The following is a 21,024-nucleotide window of genomic DNA, read 5'->3' as shown; positions in this document are numbered from 1 at the left end:
ATAAAGACAGTCCTCACTAACCTTTAGCAGGTAGTCAGTTATAGTAGGCAGCTATCTCTCTCTCTCTCTCCCTCCCTCTCTTTCTCTCACCCCCCTCACCCCCCCAAGCCCTGCAGTCATCACTCACCTCCTGTATGGTGTGGAGTTGGAGCTGGAACAGACTCTCTTTGACTTATTTCCCATCTCCTCTGCTCACCGGGGTATTGACACACAGCCTTTCACTGTCCATCAGGGGGAAAAGTGCCCTTTTTATAGGGTTCCATTCAAATGAAAGGGGGTATTATGGAGATGGGGCAGAAGCAGGACCCCATTTCTCTACATGCTTCTGGCCTCAATACCTGGCAGGATACAGAAGTTATTTTTGCATAATGTATGTTCATATAAATTAATCATCATGCCATATATCCTGCCTGCTGCCAAATTTTGGATGACTTTTGGAAATATTTGAATTGGGCCATTACGTAATTGTCTAATAATAACATAAGAAGAGGAACATGTTCTATAACTCCTTTTTTTACGCAAGACATATAAATGCTGTACAATCAGCTCCATATTTACTGGCACAATTGATAAATTAATGAATCTCAATCTTATGTTGAAAATACGGGATCAAACCTTTAACTGAAGCAAATACAGTCTATGTAAACAATACCCTTATCCATTTAAAAAACACGTGTCACATTACATGCTAAATTGCCCCTAGGTGTGGGCGTGTGTGTAAATCTATATGTCTGTATGTCTGCCCTGTGATGGACTGGCGATCTGTCCAGGGTGTTTCCTGCCTTCCACCCAATGACCGCTGGGATAGGCTCCAGCACCCCCTACAACCCATAAGGATAAGCGGCTTAGAAAATGTGTGTGTGTGCCACATTATTGGCACCTCTGCATTTGGTACTTTGTGTGACCTCCCTTTAAAAACATAAAAGCATTGAGGCTTATCCTATAATGTTTGCTGAGATCGGAGAATACAGAACACAGAATCCGAGAGCCCCTCCTCAAAACACAATATTTCCAGATCCTCCACATTGCTAGTTCTTCTCTTTAGACTCTCCTCTTGAGCTCACATCACAGGCTTTCAAAGGGATTTGGGGCAGGGACTGAACTGTCCTTGTCAAAAACCTGACCTGTGGTTACTGAACCATTTTCATGTGTATTTGGACATTTGTTTTGGATCACTGTCCTGCCTGATGATCGAACAACAAACATACTTCAAATGTATTTTAATAAAAGGAGACTGAGCTAACTCACCACAAAGACATTTTTTCATGACCTCTTTGACCTGTCTTTACCTGTCCAACGGTGTCAAAAAGGATGGAGCTGACTGTGTGGGCCTTTGATTACCTCGGTAATCTGCGTCAGGCTCGGCTGTAGAGGAAATGTAAACGGTGCTTCTAACTATCAGCTCACTGCTGCTCTCTTTAGGCCGCCAAGAGCAGAATAAACACTGTAGCACCTTGGTGGAGCCCAGACTGCTTCAGGATATGCAGTGTTACATAATCGAGAGAGAGAGAGAGCGAGAGAGAGAGAGAGAGAGAGAGACTTAATACTGATGTCTTTATGATTTGCATTACAGATCTGCATAACAGGGATAGAGTATTAAATTTCACTGCTTCAATTTTTCATTTCATCAATATTTGATGCTGTATTGAAATCATATACTTAAGCAATAAGGTGGTTAAAAGTAAAAAGTCATTGATCACTGTAAAAAAAACACTCAACAGAATAATTAACATCCAAATATTCAGTGCTAGGGATAATATGTCATTAAATGTAACAGGTATTATTTCTTCTAGCATAAGACTATTTGGTGGCTTACTATGTAATGATAAGATGTCTACTTTACATAAATGCAATTCCGTAGTCTGATTTAAAAAGTTAATAAATAAAATAAATTGTGTGATTCACGTTTTGGAGGTCAATATTCACTCAAAAAACTTTAAACTGTTCTGTTAGGAAAAATCACAGCTTCAGACGATATAAAACAATGTACTGTGGAACATGATGTTACATAAACCTACTCTGGCACAAGCCGAGAAACAATTGCTATAGACAGTATTATTAGCCTAAGACAATCAAAATCATCTTAGTAAATCATATACTGGTCAAATATTTTATGTAAGACCATAAGGAATTGTTTTATCCTACCAATATTTCACAATTTCTGCATAAGTCAATTGTTAAGATCTAAACAAGGTCATTCAGAGAGGTTTGATATGAAATATGCCATTCTAGAGGAACATTCAAGTCACAACTGTTAACAACAGTGGTGATAGGAACCAGACGTCTGAAGAGACTCTAAAAGCGAGAGGATAACGCAAAATATATTGCCTGATATCTGAGACTTTGTTTTGTGATCATTTTTAGAAAATGTTTTTGGCCTAAAACATACTATTTAAAATCCATTCATTGTGGAGGGATACATGTGGTGTGCGGCAAGACCAAATATTCCCAAAGATTTTTTGTGAACATTACATATAAAAACTCAGATGACAAGTGTGGGTTCACTGGTAATTGTGGGTAGTAAGTGAAATGGCACACATCCACAACTTTGTAGATTCTCCCAATTCTAGTAGTTAAATGTGTAACAAAATGTGACCAAACCGTGTTCATGTTTAAACGCAAAGGCTGCAAGGACATTTAAACTAAACACAAATGAGCTCAATTACACAGCCATGAAATTAACTGCAGATTTCACAGACACATTTGAAAGAGTTAGGAATATAACTGGAGGAGTTCAGATTTAGACCCTGATGATGGATAAGAGAAGATTAGAAATCTTTATTTTACAGGAAGTGGTATGAAGCCAGAGGTCATTTATCCTCACAGTAATTGCTCCTCTCTGAGGGAAATGTTTGGGGGGGCTCTGCAGTAAACTACCGCATTCTCTGGTTTAAGAAGTGCCCTTGCATATTAAGGTCACATGTGCTTCCCCTATTGCAAATCTTTCTTTAAATCTTAACAATAGAAAAATTTTTGAAAATTGGTGGAATTCTCCTTTAACCTATGCTGATTTGGATGGCGTCTCTTACCTTCCTCGCCAGTGCTGTAGGTGGCAGTCATTATCTTCAGTCTCTGGACGCAAATGCATACTTCAAACGAAACCAGTAGTCCGTGAACGTTGTGGTGTTTTCTTTTTTTCTGAAGTTGCTGCTTCAGAGAATTGGTAGCAGCAGGCGAGGAAGCTGATGCTGTCAAACAAGCTCTTTTCTTCTGGAAGTGAGTACCTCACAGCCTCGACTGCTTATTTACTGTATTTTATGTTTCTCCTCCACGACATTAAACACTTTAAAAGAGGAATGAACCAAGTTTAGAGTGAGTGAGAGAACCTGAAGGCGGGGCAGAATTCAACTACTTCTTGTCTCACTAATATCCGTAAAAAAGTAGCCTTCAGCGCCGCTCTGTCAGCGCCTTGAAGCGCTGTTAGAAAAAAGTCATTTCTCGGTAGGAAGGTTACCAAATTCAGCGGTTTGTTTATGTCTTATTTGTCATATAAAGCTGTATTAAAAGGAATGAAATAGCAGTGCTGCGTTTAATGTGAATTGAAAGTGCAGTGACTTCCTGTCAGTCAGTGTCACTCCTCAGGCAGAAAAGCGTCCTTGAAGCTCGACTTACGTTTCATCTTCATTAAAAGTGACAGACATCTCTGCGTAAATAAATACTAGCCATGGCGAGAACTAAGGATTGAGTTGCGCTTGGGATGTTGGACATATCAAATAATGCGTCCCATCTGTCTTTCATTTGTTTGGAAGGACGCCCGGAGGAAAAACTCTTCAAACTGTTCCTTCCGCCGGTGACACATTCGCGTTAAAGCGCCGTTTAAAGCAGCGTTAAAATGTGCTCGCAGGGATCAGCAAAAAGATTCATTTTTCTATTTAACCCCAGCTCTTATCACCATAGTTCACCCACATACTTTTATTTATTTATTTATTTGTTTGTTGGTTGGTTTGTTTGTTTGTTGGTTGGTTTGTTTTTGCTTTTTTTAATTTAGAAATCTCTTTTTCTTTCCGTTGAATCTGCTGAATCTCTTCATGTTAATCTTTAAATTCTACTGAAATGAACCAAAACAACAAAATGTTGTGTGGCACAAGTAGAAAAGAGAAACCTCCGTGGCTTTCAGTGTGTTGTGGTTATGGACAAAAGTTTGTAAAGTATAGGCTATATTTTATTAAAGAACAACAAAATGCTTCAACATAATTTCTTAACAGCAATTTAAAATCTCTAAAATCACTCAAAATGTTGAATCTGTTCATGTTAATTTTTAAATTCTACTGAAATTAACCAAAATAACAAAATGTTGTGTGGCACAAGTACAAAAGAGAAGCCTCGGTGACTGTCAGTGTGTTGTGGTGATTGACAAAATTGCAAACTTTCCAGTTTGGGCCCAGTATTTGAATGAGAATATCTCAGGTTTTTCCACTTCACTTCACTCAGGTGCTGCCTGCTGCACTTTTCCCCTACAGTGTCATATAATGAACTGTGCAGTGTTTTTGTGTTTGTAAGTATGTACTCCTTTCATCATTTTCTCTGTTACTGTGTATTTGTCACAGTGAATGCGTTTAGAGCTTTAAACATAATGTAATAATAAACAGAGAACTTTATCAAGCATAAAACATTTTTAAATTATTACTTTGTTTATTCGAGGAGCAAAATTTTTCCCCCCTTATTTTTCCCTCCTTATAATTTACAGCTTGAGACCTTTCGCAGCAATAACTCCAACCAGCATTTCCTGTAATTTGATGTCACCCTTTTACGTTGTTGTGGGGGGGATCTGAGCCCGTTTGTCTTTGCAGAACTGCTTTAATTCATATATATTGGAAGGCTTTTGAATATGAACTGCTATTGGGTTCAAGTGAGGACTTTTATAAGGCTACTCCAAAACATTAATTTTGTTACTTGTTCACATGTGGATTTGCTTTTCTGTTTTGGATCATTGTTTAGCTGCATAACCTGATTATGATTCAACTTCAGCTCAATAACAGATGAACAGATATTCTCCTTAAGAGTTCTCTGATACAGAATTTATGCTTCCTTCAATAATAGCAAGTTGTCCAGGCAGTTACTTTTTCATTTTAGATATCTTTGCTCCTTAAATAAATATTATATTATAATATGTTATATATATTATATTTTTCTATGTTTATGTGTCTAATATTACATTGTTTAAACATTGTTTCAAAGATCTAAAAGCATTCACTGTGACGTAGGCAGTGAAAGAGAAAATTAGTAAGGGGCGAATACTTTTTCACATCACAGCATCAAATCAAGCAGTTGAATTAGAGCAGGAACACTCCAAACTGTACAGTAGAGATGAATTGTAGGGCTGAACGTGGTAGCACTGAACAAAGGATAGGCAGCATGAGTAAATTTTATGGTTATCATGATAAATTACTTTACAGTAAGTTCAGTTTGGATACAGTGAGTACTTAAAGAACACTGACCACTGCAAGTTTCATTATGAAGACAGCATAATAGTCCTGTTTAGTTGAGTTAAGTGCAGTAGGTAAAATGTTAAAATAAAAATAATTGTATTCCTAGTTTTTGATAGTGTTTTTAATGTGCCACTGCATTTATCACTCACACCTGGTCACATCATCACACGTTGGCTTCCCATAAAATACTGTATACACTACAAAATCCTGCTCACATACAAAGCTCATAACAACCTCACTCTTTTTTCATCTGTCTGATCTTCTTCTTCCCTACAAACCCAGTCATACTCTCAGGTCCTCTTTAGCTGGTCTACTCACCATTCCTTCATCAAACCTCTATAGCTTTAGCGATTTAGCATTCTCTCGATTAGCTCCTCGTCTCTGGAACTGTCTCCCTCCGCGAGTCCATCAGTCTGATTTTCTCCCCATGTACAAATCCGATCTTAAAACATACCTGATGTCTTTCACCTGCAACCCTTACCAAGCCTAAACTACTCCTCTGTCTCTGTTTTACTGTATTTTATTGTTTTGTTTTTGATATTCTGTGTATTGATGTAATTGTAAGGGTCTTTGGGTTCTTAAACAGGACTTTAAGTATTATTATTATTATTATTATTATTATTATGATAATTATTATTATTATTATTATTATTTCTAAATGTCTGTAAAGTGAGAGACCTTCAAATTTAAAATTGCCTACATTTAGATTAAGTTCAAAAGGCACACCCCTTAGCTCTCATCATACTGATTTTCACAGACTTGATTTTTAGTTTGAATTACCTGGTTAACTGGGACATCCTGCTTTGTGAAGCACCTACAGGTGTGTAGAGCAGGGAAGACAGTATGCACTGTAGGTCCAGGTGTGGGAGCTACTGAACTCGTCTGTAATCAGCCTAACTTTCCAACAGTACCTGTAATTTGCATTGTTAATGCATCTTCAAATACAGAATGAGTAAATCAGTGTTTTTTTGTGGATGGAATTGAATACTGCATTAATGAAAGTAATGGAAAAAGAATTTGGAAGCTGTCACTGTAGAAATTAAGGTCTTGGCTATTAGCTGGGTGTTTTTCTGTTTCTCTTATGCCAACAGTGACTAAACCACTGGTTAATGATTCTGAACATTCGTATCTGTCGTTCAGCAGGTTAATGCTATACGGTCAGTGAGTTCATATGTCATCATGTTTGCCACGCTGTTGGTCTTGGCTGTGGTTGTGTTGTAGGATACAATAGGGGGAAAGACCCACCCTGAAGGAAAAAATTCTACCAAAAAAGGAGAGTTTGGAAATGAGTAGATGAGTGTACACTCTGTTCTCAGGCCACCACGTTTTGAAAAGAAAATAAGATTATAAATTTAAGAGTGAAACAATACAGTGTATTGTATTATTCCATATAAGCCTCTAAACTGAATACGCTCAAGTATTAAACTGTACATTCAACAGACTGGAGCAAATAAAGTACTCTGTAGTACTGATTATACTGCATGAGGTATAATAACAATTAAATAAGCAAACCCACCATGAGGGCAGACTGTCTATCAAAAGCGAGAGCAGGGAGGAACAGCACACTCTTCATAAACATATATTAGCTCAGGGCTAACATATTAGCTAGTGGATTGTACTTTTATAATGTTGACTTCTCTAATAAACTCTTTTATGGAAACATAAGCATATTAACACAAGGCAGATTTTCAGATATCCCTCATTTTTCTGTGTCAGAAAATGTATCGAATCAAGTTGTGAATTTTGTGCATTTTTACACTCCTAGTATTTATATAATTTTGGTAAAATTTGTCTCCCTGTTAAAGAAGGGGGTAGACTTTCACTTGCACCAGTGGTTCCCTTAAAGGATGTGTGACCTCCAAAGGGGGATTCAAGTGGCAACCTCATTTTCCTGTTACCTAGACCATTTGACGTATTCCTATCTTGAAATCTGCATTTAACGCAAAAGATAACAGAGCTTTATTACAGTGAAATGACACATTTCTCACTGTCCAACCTCTCTGTATATTTTAGAATTAAACAGGCTGTTGTTAAAGGCTACTGTGCCTTTAAGCCTGATATATCTAAAAGCAGTGTAGATATGTCCTCTGTTTTGATTTGACACTCTGTATTGCTTAAAAAAAACAGTGGAAACACTCCTTATAACTTCAGTGTTAATGGGCAAGACTAAGCTGCTGTAGGCTGAAATTCAACATAGACTTTTTTGCAGTTTAGTATCCATATGTGGACCAAAGAGTGAATAGTAATTTTTGAAACGATAACAGTGTTTGCAATTTATATTTTATTTAAAAAAAAAACAAAAAAACAAGGAAAATGGGTCCTTCAGCATGTGTTACATATGGCTCTACTTTACAGCTAAAAACACGTTATTGACTATAGAGGAATGGGGTCCTTTTGACCTGATACAGTGGTGGTTGAGTGAATAAATAACCTTGGAGGGCAGTTTACCCTAGAGGCTATACTCTGTTTCGTTTACACTGTCTAGATATCACATACTATGATGAGAAACCATCTGAAACAGTGGTTATCAAAGTAGCTACAATACTGTAGTATTTAAACTATCATCCGATTGTGTTGTAGTGGTAGCTTTTTATGACTTTATAACATTTAAGGACTGGCAGTCTTCCTATCATAATGGAAAAGCTTTACAGGATATGATCTCAAAGGTCAGAGCGGTTGGCTGAGAGTGACTGGTTCTTTATTCACAAGCACAAGGCTAAAGCAGCACATGTAAGCACTGGCAGATGCCTGGAGAGAAAGAGAAGGAAATAGGATTTTCTGATTTATAGAGATTTTGAGAACAATTCCAGGCAGATTTTTAGAGAAAGGTGGGCCATTTAAGGTCAGTAAATGCGTGAATGTTCAGGCACTGGAGTAACGTGCTTTGAATGTTGCATAAATGACTACGTAGTTACTTTCGGATGTGTTTTTGTCTAGCTGTTTTGGGTGTTGTGCAACATTTGCCACGTTCTGCCAACACAGTAATCTGGCTGCGCTGTCGGAAGGGCAGGATTCTTCAGAGTGTACACTTTGTGCACAAGGGAGCTATATTTTCTTTGGTTGTTTATTTATTTTTGTTATTTCCTAATTATTTGTGCAGGGAACCCAAGCATGGCCAAGGTCTTATTACATAGTGGGGCCTTGTGTATTTAACGTTAAATATAAACAAGAACAGGGAGTGTTACTGATGCGGAGCAGCACTCTTGCGTAGGAGCCTGATGCCTTTTTTAAACCTATGGTCGTCTCCTAGGGGTGTAACAATGCATCGTGACATTGCAATTCTACGACAAACTGTGACAGTGTGCATTGTGGAAAATGAACATTCTATTAATTACGTCTAGCAAACGGCGTTGTTTCAACAAGTTTTCAAACGATCAGCACCAAGCGCTCAGCACTCAGTGTCATTAATTGGATTGAGTCATGGGCTGAATGTATTGTTACATCTCTGTCATTTCCACAAATTAGCTGAAGTATCATTACTCTGAACGAGTGAATGTTTCCCATATGCCATAGTAAACACTGTGTTTGTGTACTTCTTCCCCTTGTGGAGAATCTTAAGCCTGGTAAATGTGAGGGAGTGATACAAATAGTGAGGATTTGGGTGTGGGAGTGGGTGAGGGAGTGATGCAGATAGTGAGGGAGTGGGTGAGGGAGTGATGCAGATAGTGAGAGAGTGGGTGAGGGAGTGATGCAGATAGTGAGGGAGTGGGTGAGGGAGTGATGCAGATAGTGAGAGAGTGGGTGAGGGAGTGATGCAGATAGTGAGAGAGTGGGTGAGGGAGTGCTGCAGATAGTGAGAGAGTGGGTGAGGGAGTGCTGCAGATAGTGAGAGAGTGGGTGAGGGAGTGATGGGAAAAAGTGACTGAAGGAGGGAGCGAGGGAGTGAAGGAGTGGGTGAGTGGATGACAGAGTGGGTGAAGGAACGAAAGAGGTGATGAGTGTGTGTGGGAGTGATGCAGGCAGTGAGAGAGTGAAGAAAAGAGTGAGCGAGGGAGTGAGTGTGTGAGTGGATGACAGTGGGTGAAGGAACGAAAGAGGTAATGAGTGAGTGAGGGAGTGATGCAGACAGTGAGAGAGTGAAGAAAAGAGTGAGTGGCTGAGGTGATGACTGAGTGAAGGAGTGATGCAGACAGTGAGATAGTGAAGAAAATGAGTGAGTGGATGAGGCAGTGAGTGAATAAATGAAGGAGGCACTGGGTGAATGAGTTAGTGGATGAATGATTGGGTGAGGGATTGGTTGAGGGAGTAGAGTAGTTAGAGTCAAGGTCCGTTGGGTGCTTTGCATCTGAAAATACACATTATTCAATACAGTAGGACAATGGCAACATTATTAAGCTGTGCTGTCGCTCAACAACGCATTGAAATTATTCAAAAATAAGTACTGTGTTTATGAAGTTCATTAAAGGGCTGAAGTCCGCTGTGTTAGTATATTTTTATGTATATAAACCAAATAGTTAAATTCTAAAATCTAAATGGCTGAGCTACATTTTAAGCTGTTGTGAAGTGGTCAGTAAGTTCACATATTTCACCACATGCATCAACTGAATTCTGTAGTAATGCGTTGATACATGACTAATGCAAGTTGCTAAAATTCCCTGTTGATTATCATCAAATATATATGTATTATATTTTATTTAGTTGCCATTTTATTGAGGCAATAAACTACTCAAGGCCATGTGCTTTGTGTCATGCCTAGCAAAACCCTATAACGCATGGCCCCTAAAACTTAAACTCTGTAATAAAGTCCTTTAGAATAGTAAGTGTAGTGCTGAATTCTGTGTGTTGTTGGAAATGTTTAGACCTGCGACCTCAACTCCCAGAATCACAGTAATATCCATCCTTGTTGGAGAGCCAGAGTAAAAAAAAAAACAGTCATGTGAGTGATTTGATGGACATGGTTAATTAGGCAGTAGGTAGTGCTAACACTAATGGATATTCAGTAGGCATGTCTGTATCAACTTCCATCCTTTTAAAGATCTTGGAATGTGCTGTGGTTCCTCTGTGAATATTAGTAACCTGTAAGCGCTCCTGCATTTATTTATGACTGTTTATCTGCGTTGGTGTTGCCTGACGCTGGCTAGCTGAGAACAGCTTCCTCTCAACTTAATGTTGCCTGTCAACACTTGCATGGTGATGAGTTATCTTTAGGAAGCATAGGCCACGGTATTTGATCCTTCCCTTTTCTCCCTCTCCCACACTGCTCCAGTGAGGGCGGTAGGGCTATTCCTAGGCTCTGTGTGTATTACTCACTCTCGTACTCATACTCACACAGACTGGTCATGTATAGATATAGCTAAGCACATGGGTGCAGAGAAGTGTGCATGAAGGTGTGACACCTTAATGCATTTTGTTTTTTGCTAAATAATTTCAAAAGGATTTGATGAAGTTTTTTGTATATACAAGCAACCTACTGTGCTACAAAAGAACACCTCCAGCACCTGTTTATGAACAATTCAGCTAGTGCAAATGTTACAACTAACCCCATAGACAGGGTTAATCATAACAATAATGGAGGAGTTGCAGCAGTAACTTGAAAGTCTGGTACATTGATGCAAAACAAATGAATTCAATACAGTTCTATGCTGTTTGAACCAGAAACGCTTTCCAGTCTACACATATAAAAATATGTTCATCAAAATAAATATAATTATGGAAAATATTCGAATGTGACATTTATTGTTGACCATGAAGTAATAGTGCACGTATCAGCATAATAAAATTGAAATATATTTTATTTACATAGCAGTCTGTATCTGTGGTATCTATAGCATATCTATATTTGCCACACCTGCTCCAGCTAATCAAGCTCTTCCCAAGTTCCTGATTGGCTAGCTCAGTTAAGTAAGGAGCGGGGCAGCTTATTGGATGCAGATTGGAACTAAGCTCTGCCAGAAGGTAGCTCTCCAGGACCAGGGTTGGAGACCACTGATCTATAGTATGTTTAGAACTATCTATAGTCATTTTTGTGCGGCTGTGCACAGACATCCAAAAATTAAGTGTTTTGAATTTATATGGGAGCATATGGACTTTGTTTACTTTAGATGGCTTAGTTGTAACACAGTGTTAGTACTAACCCTGCCATATGGAGGCTGTATTTTAGCCTAGTCAGCTCTCACTGTGAGTTGTTTACATGCTTCAAAATGGTGCTATATTACAACTGTGATGTATACATATAACTCTTTAGTAGAGAAACACTTCTAATTTTACTCCATGTTAGTTCGTGCTCGGCTCTACCTTACTTAAAAGCAAAGGTAGAGAACTACCACAGAGTTAAAGCAGAATGAAGTCTGATTAGTCTGAACAGCACACTCTTTAATTGCTTTTGTCAATTGTCTTCTGACCTAACAGCAACTCAGTTCAGTTTGCGTAACAGCGGTCGCTATCTGCGTGGATGCCGAAACATGATATGATATACTGTACGCTGTGAGTGCATATCTCCAACAGACTGCAACGTGATGCCTTTTCCCCTGCCGTCAGCATACTGGTGGGCATGGCACATGACTGCATTACTCCTGAAAGAGCGCTAGACTTGTGTAGCGAGATTTGCTGTTAAGACCAGTTTTTGCAAACATCAACTTTTGTTTTTTTTGTTCATGGTATATATCAGCTTGTGACTTTTTTGACTCTTTTTTTCTTTTCTTTTTTTTTCTTGTTAAATTGCAGCCAGCAAGACTCTGTCCTGAGGTCTGAACAATGCTCCTCATCTTTAAAAGAGAAGACCGGATCAGCAGAGACCCTCACTTTTGAAATCACCTCTGCTGTAGAACCTGCACTTTGTCTCTTGCACTCTTTTGCCTATTTGGATTATTCATTTTTTTCATTTGTCATGGAGTTCGCCTGCACGTGATGATACAATGGAACTTGGAGTGTTTGGCTGACACGTGCATGGAATGTCAAAGTCGTCAGGAGAGGAGGAAGTCCACAGCGAGAGTCCCCGGTTTCTGGTGGGCTTTGAGGACCATGAGTGTAAAGAGGACAGCAGAGACATGAGGAACAATTCAGATGTTTATGATGAAGAGGAGGATGAGGATGATCTGGTAAATAATATACAAGGGCTACTATTAGTGCTGGGCAAGAAATAATCTGTACTGGTACTGGTGTAATACAAGAATATATATTTTTTGCTTTATTGACAGATAATGAGCATTACATCCATCACAATGAAGAAATACACCATGTAAAGTTCCATCATTTAAAAAAAGAACAGAACAAAACAGTCTGATCAAAACAAAATATGTCAAGCTTGTAAGACAGTCATTCAGCATAGAATAGTAGCATTCAGGAAGCACAATTCAGTTTCTTTATTAAAGCAAAGTAAATGCTGTGATATATTGGGAAAATATTGTGATGTTCAGTTTTATCAATACTGGCCGTCACTAGCTCAAAATAAAAGTGCAGAATGGCTTTGAAAGTTTAGGGTGATTAAATCAAATTATGTAAGTTAAGCACAGTATTCTACTTCTAGAGTTTGTACCTCAAATTGCTAGTTATTTCACAGAAAGTGGTAAAACATGTTGGTCTTTTATTGGCCAGTATCAGTATTGCAAGAGCAGAGGACTGATGAATTACAGTTGTGTGCAAAGGTTTTAACCCCCTGGTCAAACTACATGTTTTATTAACACATCGTCTACAAAGAACACTCTTAGAGATGGCACTTTTCTGCAGTTTAGTGCACAGTGTCTATTTATTAGCTGAATTTAAAATTTGGGGAAAAAATAAAACACAAAATATAAAATGTAATATTACATTTTATGACTTTTGCACAGACTGTGTTTTATGTTTTATTTTTTGCTCAATACATTAATTCAACAAATAAACAGTAATTGTGCATTCAACATTTGTGTAGACTTATTTTCACTTTGAAAATCCACAAACCATGTCATTTGACCAGGGGTGCCCAAACTTATGCATGCAACTGTATGTAGTGTGAAGCCAATAATCCTGAGGATTATCCAGTCCAACACTAAGGAGACACCAGTGTTATACAAAAGGAAATTTACACTTGGTAGAGCTTTTGATCTTGATTTACTACTAGTAATTTTAATACTCTGCCATGTTCTGCTGATTGCTGATTTTAGGCGTCGGAGCGTCAGATCATTGTGGGGATCTGCTCCATGATGAAGAAGTCCAACTCCAAGCCGATGACCCAGATCATGGAGCGGCTTTGTAAGTTTGAATACATCAATGTGGTCATCTTCCCAGAGGATGTCATACTTAATGAGCCAGTGGAGAAGTGGCCAATGTGTGACTGCCTCATCTCCTTTCATTCCAAAGGTAACACATATACACACTGCTTTGTGCCAGTTTATTCTCTGAATATATTACCATACATTGTATTGTTTTTCATTGTTGCACTTTGTGATATTGCATTTGAAGGATTCCCCCTGGACAAAGCTGTGAGTTATGCCAAACTAAGGAACCCTCTTCTCATCAATGATCTCAACATGCAGTACTTCATTCAGGACAGGTAGAGTGGAAAAAAGTGTATCAAATTAAAGGAGCTTAATCCGTATAATTTTAGAGGTGTTTATTCGCTTAACATTGTGTCTTATTACACAGTACCATGAATTATTTAGTAATTACTGTGAAACTACCATGTAAGGCATGTAGTTAAGCACAAGGAAGGAAAATTTGAACCGGGTGGGTGTTTAGAGTTAAGAAGTTTAATCTTAAGCATTATTCAAGATGGATTACATTTACCTGGGGAGTTTTGTTATTTAATCTGACTGGCTGATTTGATTACGATAAAGGACATGTGCAATTTCCCAAAGTTACCACAGATATCTTCGATCAAATGTCATAGTCTAGATGTAGACATCAGTGTTACATCAGGTGCCACACTCAATAACGATAACAACACATTGCACAGACTATGTGCAATTTGTAAGTTCTAATTGAACCTTCTGTTATTGAGGGTGAACAGAAGCAGACCATTCTCTCCACAATTATTGCTTATCAGACTTAAAAAAACAAAAAAAAACAGACATTGCAGATTTGTACTGGATTAAAATCATGGATCTCGTCAGTAATCATTTTAATTACAGCAACCTCTTCAAGTAAAACTAATCCAGCTCAAAAAAGGGCTATGTATAACCTAACTCTTCAATGTTGGTTGTTCTAGGAGGGAAGTATATCGCATTCTGCAGGAGGAGGGCATTGACCTGCCACGCTATGCTGTGTTGAACCGAGACCCCGACAGACCTGAAGGTAAGGGTTCTTTATTGATAAAATCTTCTGCTTCACTGTTTCAAGCGAGTGTCTCTGTTTCCTCATCCTATACTCAGAGGTACAGTACTGTACAAAAGTTTAGTCCTAGAAGTTGGTTGCATTTTCTGCTTCTCACAATCTAAAAATTCTCTAACACATACAATGATGTTGAGGTCTGGACTCTGGCGTAGTCACTTCATTGTTATGAGAACACCAGCAGCTTCTTTGATTTGCAAATTTCCTTTGATCAGTAATGGCTTCTTGACAGCTACACATCCTTTCTGACTCATAGTGTTGAGTTGTCTCCTCACAGTAGAAGGATGGACAGAAACACCTGTGGATTGTTTTAGATCTGAAGCAAGAGTGGAGTTTGATTTTCTCCTCTCTCTCAAAGATGAAAGCTTTAAGTACTGTTTATCTGATGGTGACAGTTTTGGTGGTCTGCGTGGTCTTGTATGGTTGTTACAAAATCCCATTTTCGCTGTTTCTTTAAAGACTTTTGAAAAGTCCTGTCAACTTTAGTTGTTAGCTTTAATAAAGTTAAATATGATGTGTGTGTGTGTGTGTGTGTGTGTTTGTGTGTGTGTGTGTGTGTGTGTGTGTGTGTGGTAGAGTGTAACTTGGTAGAGGGAGAGGACCATGTAGAGGTGAATGGAGAGGTGTTTCAGAAACCTTTTGTGGAGAAGCCCGTCTCTGCAGAGGACCACAACGTGTACATCTACTATCCAACCTCAGCTGGCGGAGGCAGCCAGCGACTCTTCAGGAAGGTGAATAAATATTACTGGGTTCTGCTTCTTTCAAGTACTTTTGGAATGTGTCTCTGCCTCCATGAGGATGAGTCAAGTGCATTTTATGGCGTAGATTGGGAGCCGCAGCAGCGTGTATTCCCCTGAGAGCACTGTTCGTAAGACTGGATCTTACATTTATGAGGAATTCATGCCTACTGATGGTACGGATGTAAAGGTACGTATTGCTGCTTCTGTGTGTGTGTTAGGGATGTACATTCTGACTAATGTTATATATGGTCCTCAATTAATTCATATAAGGTTATCAGAGTGGTTTTTTTTTTCTGATAATAACAGGTATACACAGTGGGACCTGACTATGCTCATGCAGAAGCTCGGAAGTCCCCTGCTCTGGACGGTAAGGTGGAGAGAGATAGCGAGGGGAAGGAGATCCGATACCCAGTTATGCTCACTGCCATGGAGAAATTAGTGGCTCGAAAAGTGTGTCTGGCCTTCAAGGTGTGTTGTTTTCACCACAGTTTTTAGCAAATATCCACTGTAAAAGTTTGAAACTGAGTTTGCAATATCAATATCTGCTTTTCACAGCAAACAGTGTGCGGTTTTGACCTCCTACGAGCAAATGGACACTCCTTTGTCTGTGATGTAAATGGTTTTAGCTTTGTAAAGAACTCCATGAAATACTATGACGACTGTGCCAAAGTCCTGGGGTAGGTGAGACATCTCATTTTTGATCATTTAAAATACTGAGTCCACCCTATATGTGTTTTAATTTCCCGTCAAAACAATAATTAAGTTTCTCTGCATCAGGAAATAAGCAGCAAACATATATTTAACAGAAAATTGCACAGAAGCCTCAACATTTAAATATAATATCAAATTTTTTGTATTTAGTGTGTCCACTTTTTACCTTAATTACAGCTTCCATTTTGTTCAAAAGACTTGCTTTGGGCTCCCAAGTGGCGCACCCGTCTAAGCGTTGGCCCTATCATCAGGAGATCGCGAGTTCGATCCCTGGTGATGCTACAGCCATCCATGGCCAGGAGTCCAAGAGAGCACAATTGGCCACGCTCTCTGGGTGGGTAGGATGGCCCCCTCTTCTCCCCCCATCACTCAGCACGATGCTAGATCTGGCAGTTGGCGCTTCTGAGCGTGTTCAGCTGTCCAATGACGTTGTGTGACCAGCGGTTCGAAAAGATGCGGTTGCTGGCTTCACAGGTCTCGGAGGAAGCCTGTGTTAGCCTTCGCCTTCCAATCGTTGGTAGTATCATGTGATTGGGGGAGTCCTAACTAGCAGGTGGAATTGGAGACAACTAAATCAGGCAGAAAATTGGGGAAAAATAAAAAAGATTAAAAAATTTTTTTTTAAAAGAAATTTGCAGAGATATTTTTTCACACCTCCAAATTTCAGTCTTAGAAGTTGGTTGTGTTTTCCGCTTCTCATAATCCAAGAATTATCAAGCACATTTAGTGATGTTGTGGTCTGGACGCTGGGGTGGATAGTTCATTGTTTTGAGAACACCATTAGTTTTTGGTTTGGAAACTTAACTTTTAATAATTTTTGAACTCCTATTTTAGAAACTCTTGTTTTCACTTATTTACCTTTAACTTTTCAGCTGTTTTGACTGGAAATTAAATTGCACAGTACTGTATGCTGAATACTGTTGAATACAATTTTCTTTTTTTTCAGATTTTATTACATTTCTTTAAATATCATCCTAACAAAAGACTTTTATATCCAAATATTCATACATAATGCCTAAAAAGCAGAAGCATGCAGCACCTATCTGTAATTGTGGCTTACTCTTGTAATACTGAAATCCCTCCCACAGGAACATGGTAATGCGAGAGCTGGCTCCTCAGTTCCACATACCCTGGTCCATCCCCATGGAAGCGGAGGACATCCCTATAGTCCCCACTACCTCAGGAACCATGTGTGTACAACTCAGTATAGTTTACCCTGTGGCTTCTTTTCATTAGCAGAAACTCAGAGCCTGGCTTAGAAATTCCACAGACTAATAAGTCTCATATACTGTATTGTGTATCTGCCAGGATGGAACTCCGCTGTGTGATTGCTGTGATTCGCCATGGAGATCGCACCCCCAAACAGAAGATGAAGATGGAAGTGAGGAATGCCCTGTAAGTTTCATCTGCTGCATCTAACATCATGCCAGAGCTGTGTGCTGTGCTTTATGTGCCTGACTCCTGCCCTTTTTTCAGGTTCTTTGATCTTTTTGAAAAGTATGGTGGCTACAAAACTGGCAAGCTCAAGCTCAAGAAACCAAAACAGCTTCAGGTGGGTGTAGCTGTTGAGGAAAGTGAGTTCTGATATTTTTGGATCTGTTGGAATCAGTAACAAATGACAAAGCTCCTCTATTTCATGAAGGCTCTGGCTTGTATGTAGCATTTTATAGTACCTGCTTTGGGTTTAGAAGTCTTTGGAAAGCAAACCATAGTAAACTTTGCTTTGTTACTAATATTAAAGACTCACTTACTGCTAGTCATGTGGCATGTTCCTACACTGAAATAGGAAGTATGCTGCAATCCCACTGACCGCTGCGCAAAAGCACATGGATAGTCATGAACATTTACTTATTGTAGATGTACTGCTACTGTAAAGTAATGCATAGTTTAGAATTTTAATGTCTGCATGTTTAATCACATTTGTCTACATAGATACTGTCTAATATGTTACTATGTTTACAGTTGTCAAATATAATTGCCTGAGCTACACAATTACTTACATTTACTTTTATTTATGTTCTATATCAACAGATTTGAGTCTGTACTAACAACTGTTTCCATTTGTTTTAATGTTGATCAGTGACAAAATGTAAAGGATCTTCTTTTCTACAAATTTGGTATTGATTGTGTGCTTCTGACAGAAATGCCCCACTTCTTTCACTGAGTTATGATGTATCAAATTACACCGTTATCACTGGCATTAAAGGCAACTTGTAAGGGTTAAATAAGCATGTCTTCTCGATTTAGTCTCTCCAGGTCAAGTTAAGTCTCAGGGTCAAGTTCAGAAGCGGGAACTTCACTGGATATTTAAGTCAGGGAATGAGTGAGCTGTATCCCTTGGAATGCCTTTAGTTTTCCTAGCCTCTAGAATGTGACCGCTGGGCGACTGTTCAACATATGATATAAACATGTGCTGTTGAGTTGTTTATGATTGAAGTATCCCATATCAAGGTTATCCTGTGTCATTTGGCTCATTTTCCACAGACATATGTGTTTATGAGGAGGCCCGAGAAAAAGTATATTTGGTACCACCCAAAATTAGGGCTATTTCACACTACATGACATGCAGATTCCTGTGCCTTCAACACCTTTCATGCTACACTACTTGCTCAGATGTTCTAGAATTACATGCATCAAATGCAGCACTTTGCATGTCTAAGCTGATATTCCTTGAGACATTATTCTGTATGATTCTACTCTTCTGCGTTACTGTTCTTTGATAACCCACTATTAAAACCATGCTGTGCTTTATCTGTGTCGGTAGGAAGTTCTGGACATTGCCCGTCAGCTTCTAGCTGAATTGGGTCAGCACAATGACTGTGAGATTGAGGAGAAAAAATCCAAACTGGAGCAGCTGAAGACGGTCCTGGAGATGTGAGTACCCTGTCATGAAGGCTAGTACTTAGATTAACATTAACACTGTGATTAAAAATACCTGCTCCACGCAGCACAGCACTTTATTAGTAACACATCCCAGTGTCTCCATTCCTACTTCAATCATTCCTGATCTCCCAGTCACTCTTTTTTCACTCTTTCTCCATGTGTGAACTATGCTGCACTCTCCCTATTGCTGCTCTGGTTCTCTTAATTTTAAATGAAGGCTCTGTGATATTGCAATTATATTGATAGATACTGCAATTGTGATAGACCTCACAATATATTAAAACACTTGGTGTAACATGGTTAATGATCAGCCTCCATTATTTGCGTTGTTTGGATCATATGAATGCGTTGACTCCAAACATCCAGAAGCAGTCATCTGGAACATCTGAGGTCAATTTGGAACAAACAGAACACAGAAAAGCATTTATGATTTGTTAACAGGGCTCATTTAGTCAATGCAAAAGTTTGAACATCCCATGTCAAATTAAATGTTGTTGATTTTCTAAGTGAAAATAAGTTAACACGTCCTCTACAGAGAACAAACCTAAATATGGCATTTTCTACAAATTTTAGTGCAGAATTTCTATTTATTTGATGATCGTTCCTCTTTATTTATGTTGATTTAGGAAAACACATAAAATATAAAATATGCTATATCTTTTGCTATATGTTTTTTCCCCAACATGTGAAATTCAGCAAATTAACAGTTATAAGTGCATTAAATTGTGCAGAAATGTGTTCTCGGTAGAGGATGTGTTAACTTACTTTCACTCAGAAATCAACAAAACATGTAATTTGAACAGGGGTGTCCAGACTTTTGCATACATCTGCACATACTGCAATATTCTACAGTATCAGTTTTGCAATAATGATTGACAAATTTCCTTTCTGGATGAAAGATTTTGACCTCTGTATACAGTCTTAATTTATGAGTTACCATTCTCAATTGTTTAAATATTTTACATTGTCTTGGTTATGCACGATTCATAAATACGCTGTAAAGTCTTTGAAAGTGTAAGTACATTATGAAATATTTAATGTCAAGCACTGTCAGAAGTGATGTTATTTATCAGACATACAGAGAAACAGCCTGATTATGGCAATTTTTGTGACTTGCCACTGCAGTGTCCCCACAGAGTTCAGTTTCTTACATTCATTCCTTTCTTTTTTTTTTCTCTTCCCCTCTGTCTCCATCTCTCTATCTCTACTGGTCACACTCTCCGCAGGGAGTCCAGCCTGAACGATAATCAGTACGCACCTCATGGCCTATGCCTGTAGTAGTGCATTTTTCCCTATGAAGGCCTACACAGAACAGTTATTGTCCTGTAGCCTCTTACACTTTAATGAAGAGTAAATGAGGGCTCCCTGATTACTGTAATGTCAATGGGAGTCCATATATGATGCATGTTGCCCCAGGCGTGTCCTTAATAACTGACTACTCCATCCCTACTTAATCTCCCCACTTCCCCAGCCGATTTAAAATAAGCCACTTTCATAACAAATTGCGCATTAATTGGGATCTTTGATTAACCGTTAACAAATTAATGAAAAGTGCTTTGAGTCAACACTTGACTTTAACCTTATGTGACTGTATTATAACTGTAACCTTTAGGGGACTGCTTTGTTTAAACTGCAGCAACTGAAAAATGCTCTAGAACTAGTTACGAGTCAGTTAGGATAAAGACTGACTCCTAACCAGATAATAGAGCATTTTAACTGACAGCACAGTCAGATGTCTGATAATCAGAAGTAATCAGGCATCTTTCTATTTGTATTTGGCATGTTGCTCTCGGCTGTGACAGTTTTAAACGCCGTTGTTTAAGTTGCCATGTTTCATCCAGAGCATTGAATTGGTCCTTTAAAGTGAACAGCAATGAAAGTTTCCGCTCCAGAATGCTGTGTCACTCAGTACATTGTGTTTTGCAACAAAATGGCATCAAGTGCAGCAGCTGTGCCCTCTTTTATTCCCTCAAAGCCTCTGAGGGCATAGAGCCAGCTCTGGCATGTCCCACATGGCA

At 38.7% G+C, this 21,024-nt stretch overlaps 1 protein-coding gene across 24 annotated transcripts in view; it reads left to right on the top strand.

Annotated features, from left to right (window-relative positions):
* Nucleotides 1-3,083: 3,083 nt before the first annotated feature.
* The window catches only part of ppip5k1b (diphosphoinositol pentakisphosphate kinase 1b), a 42,635-nt gene continuing 24,694 nt past the window's right edge, over nt 3,084-21,024 (top strand). For 15 of the 24 annotated variants that reach the window (XM_036568375.1, XM_036568381.1, XM_036568374.1 and 12 more), the window contains exons 1-14: nt 8,124-8,271; nt 12,093-12,466; nt 13,508-13,703; nt 13,806-13,896; nt 14,551-14,636; nt 15,249-15,403; nt 15,498-15,599; nt 15,719-15,880; nt 15,968-16,089; nt 17,212-17,313; nt 17,432-17,518; nt 17,600-17,675; nt 18,888-18,997; nt 20,233-20,256. In XM_036568375.1, the coding sequence (XP_036424268.1) occupies nt 12,320-12,466; nt 13,508-13,703; nt 13,806-13,896; nt 14,551-14,636; nt 15,249-15,403; nt 15,498-15,599; nt 15,719-15,880; nt 15,968-16,089; nt 17,212-17,313; nt 17,432-17,518; nt 17,600-17,675; nt 18,888-18,997; nt 20,233-20,256 (1,460 nt within the window). In that variant the 5' untranslated portion in view covers nt 8,124-8,271; nt 12,093-12,319. Of the gene's footprint in view, nt 3,217-8,123; nt 8,272-11,300; nt 11,365-12,092; nt 12,467-13,507; nt 13,704-13,805; nt 13,897-14,550; nt 14,637-15,248; nt 15,404-15,497; nt 15,600-15,718; nt 15,881-15,967; nt 16,090-17,211; nt 17,314-17,431; nt 17,519-17,599; nt 17,676-18,887; nt 18,998-20,232; nt 20,257-21,024 lie in introns of those variants that run through there. The other 9 variants (XM_036568391.1, XM_036568388.1, XM_036568385.1 and 6 more) reach the window with 4 other exon arrangements.

This window comes from Colossoma macropomum, unplaced genomic scaffold (assembly GCF_904425465.1).
Source record: "Colossoma macropomum unplaced genomic scaffold, Colossoma_macropomum, whole genome shotgun sequence".
NCBI lineage: Eukaryota > Metazoa > Chordata > Actinopteri > Characiformes > Serrasalmidae > Colossoma > Colossoma macropomum.
The sequence above is the reverse complement of the archived record's forward strand: the minus strand, read 5'-3'. Positions and strand labels throughout refer to the sequence as shown.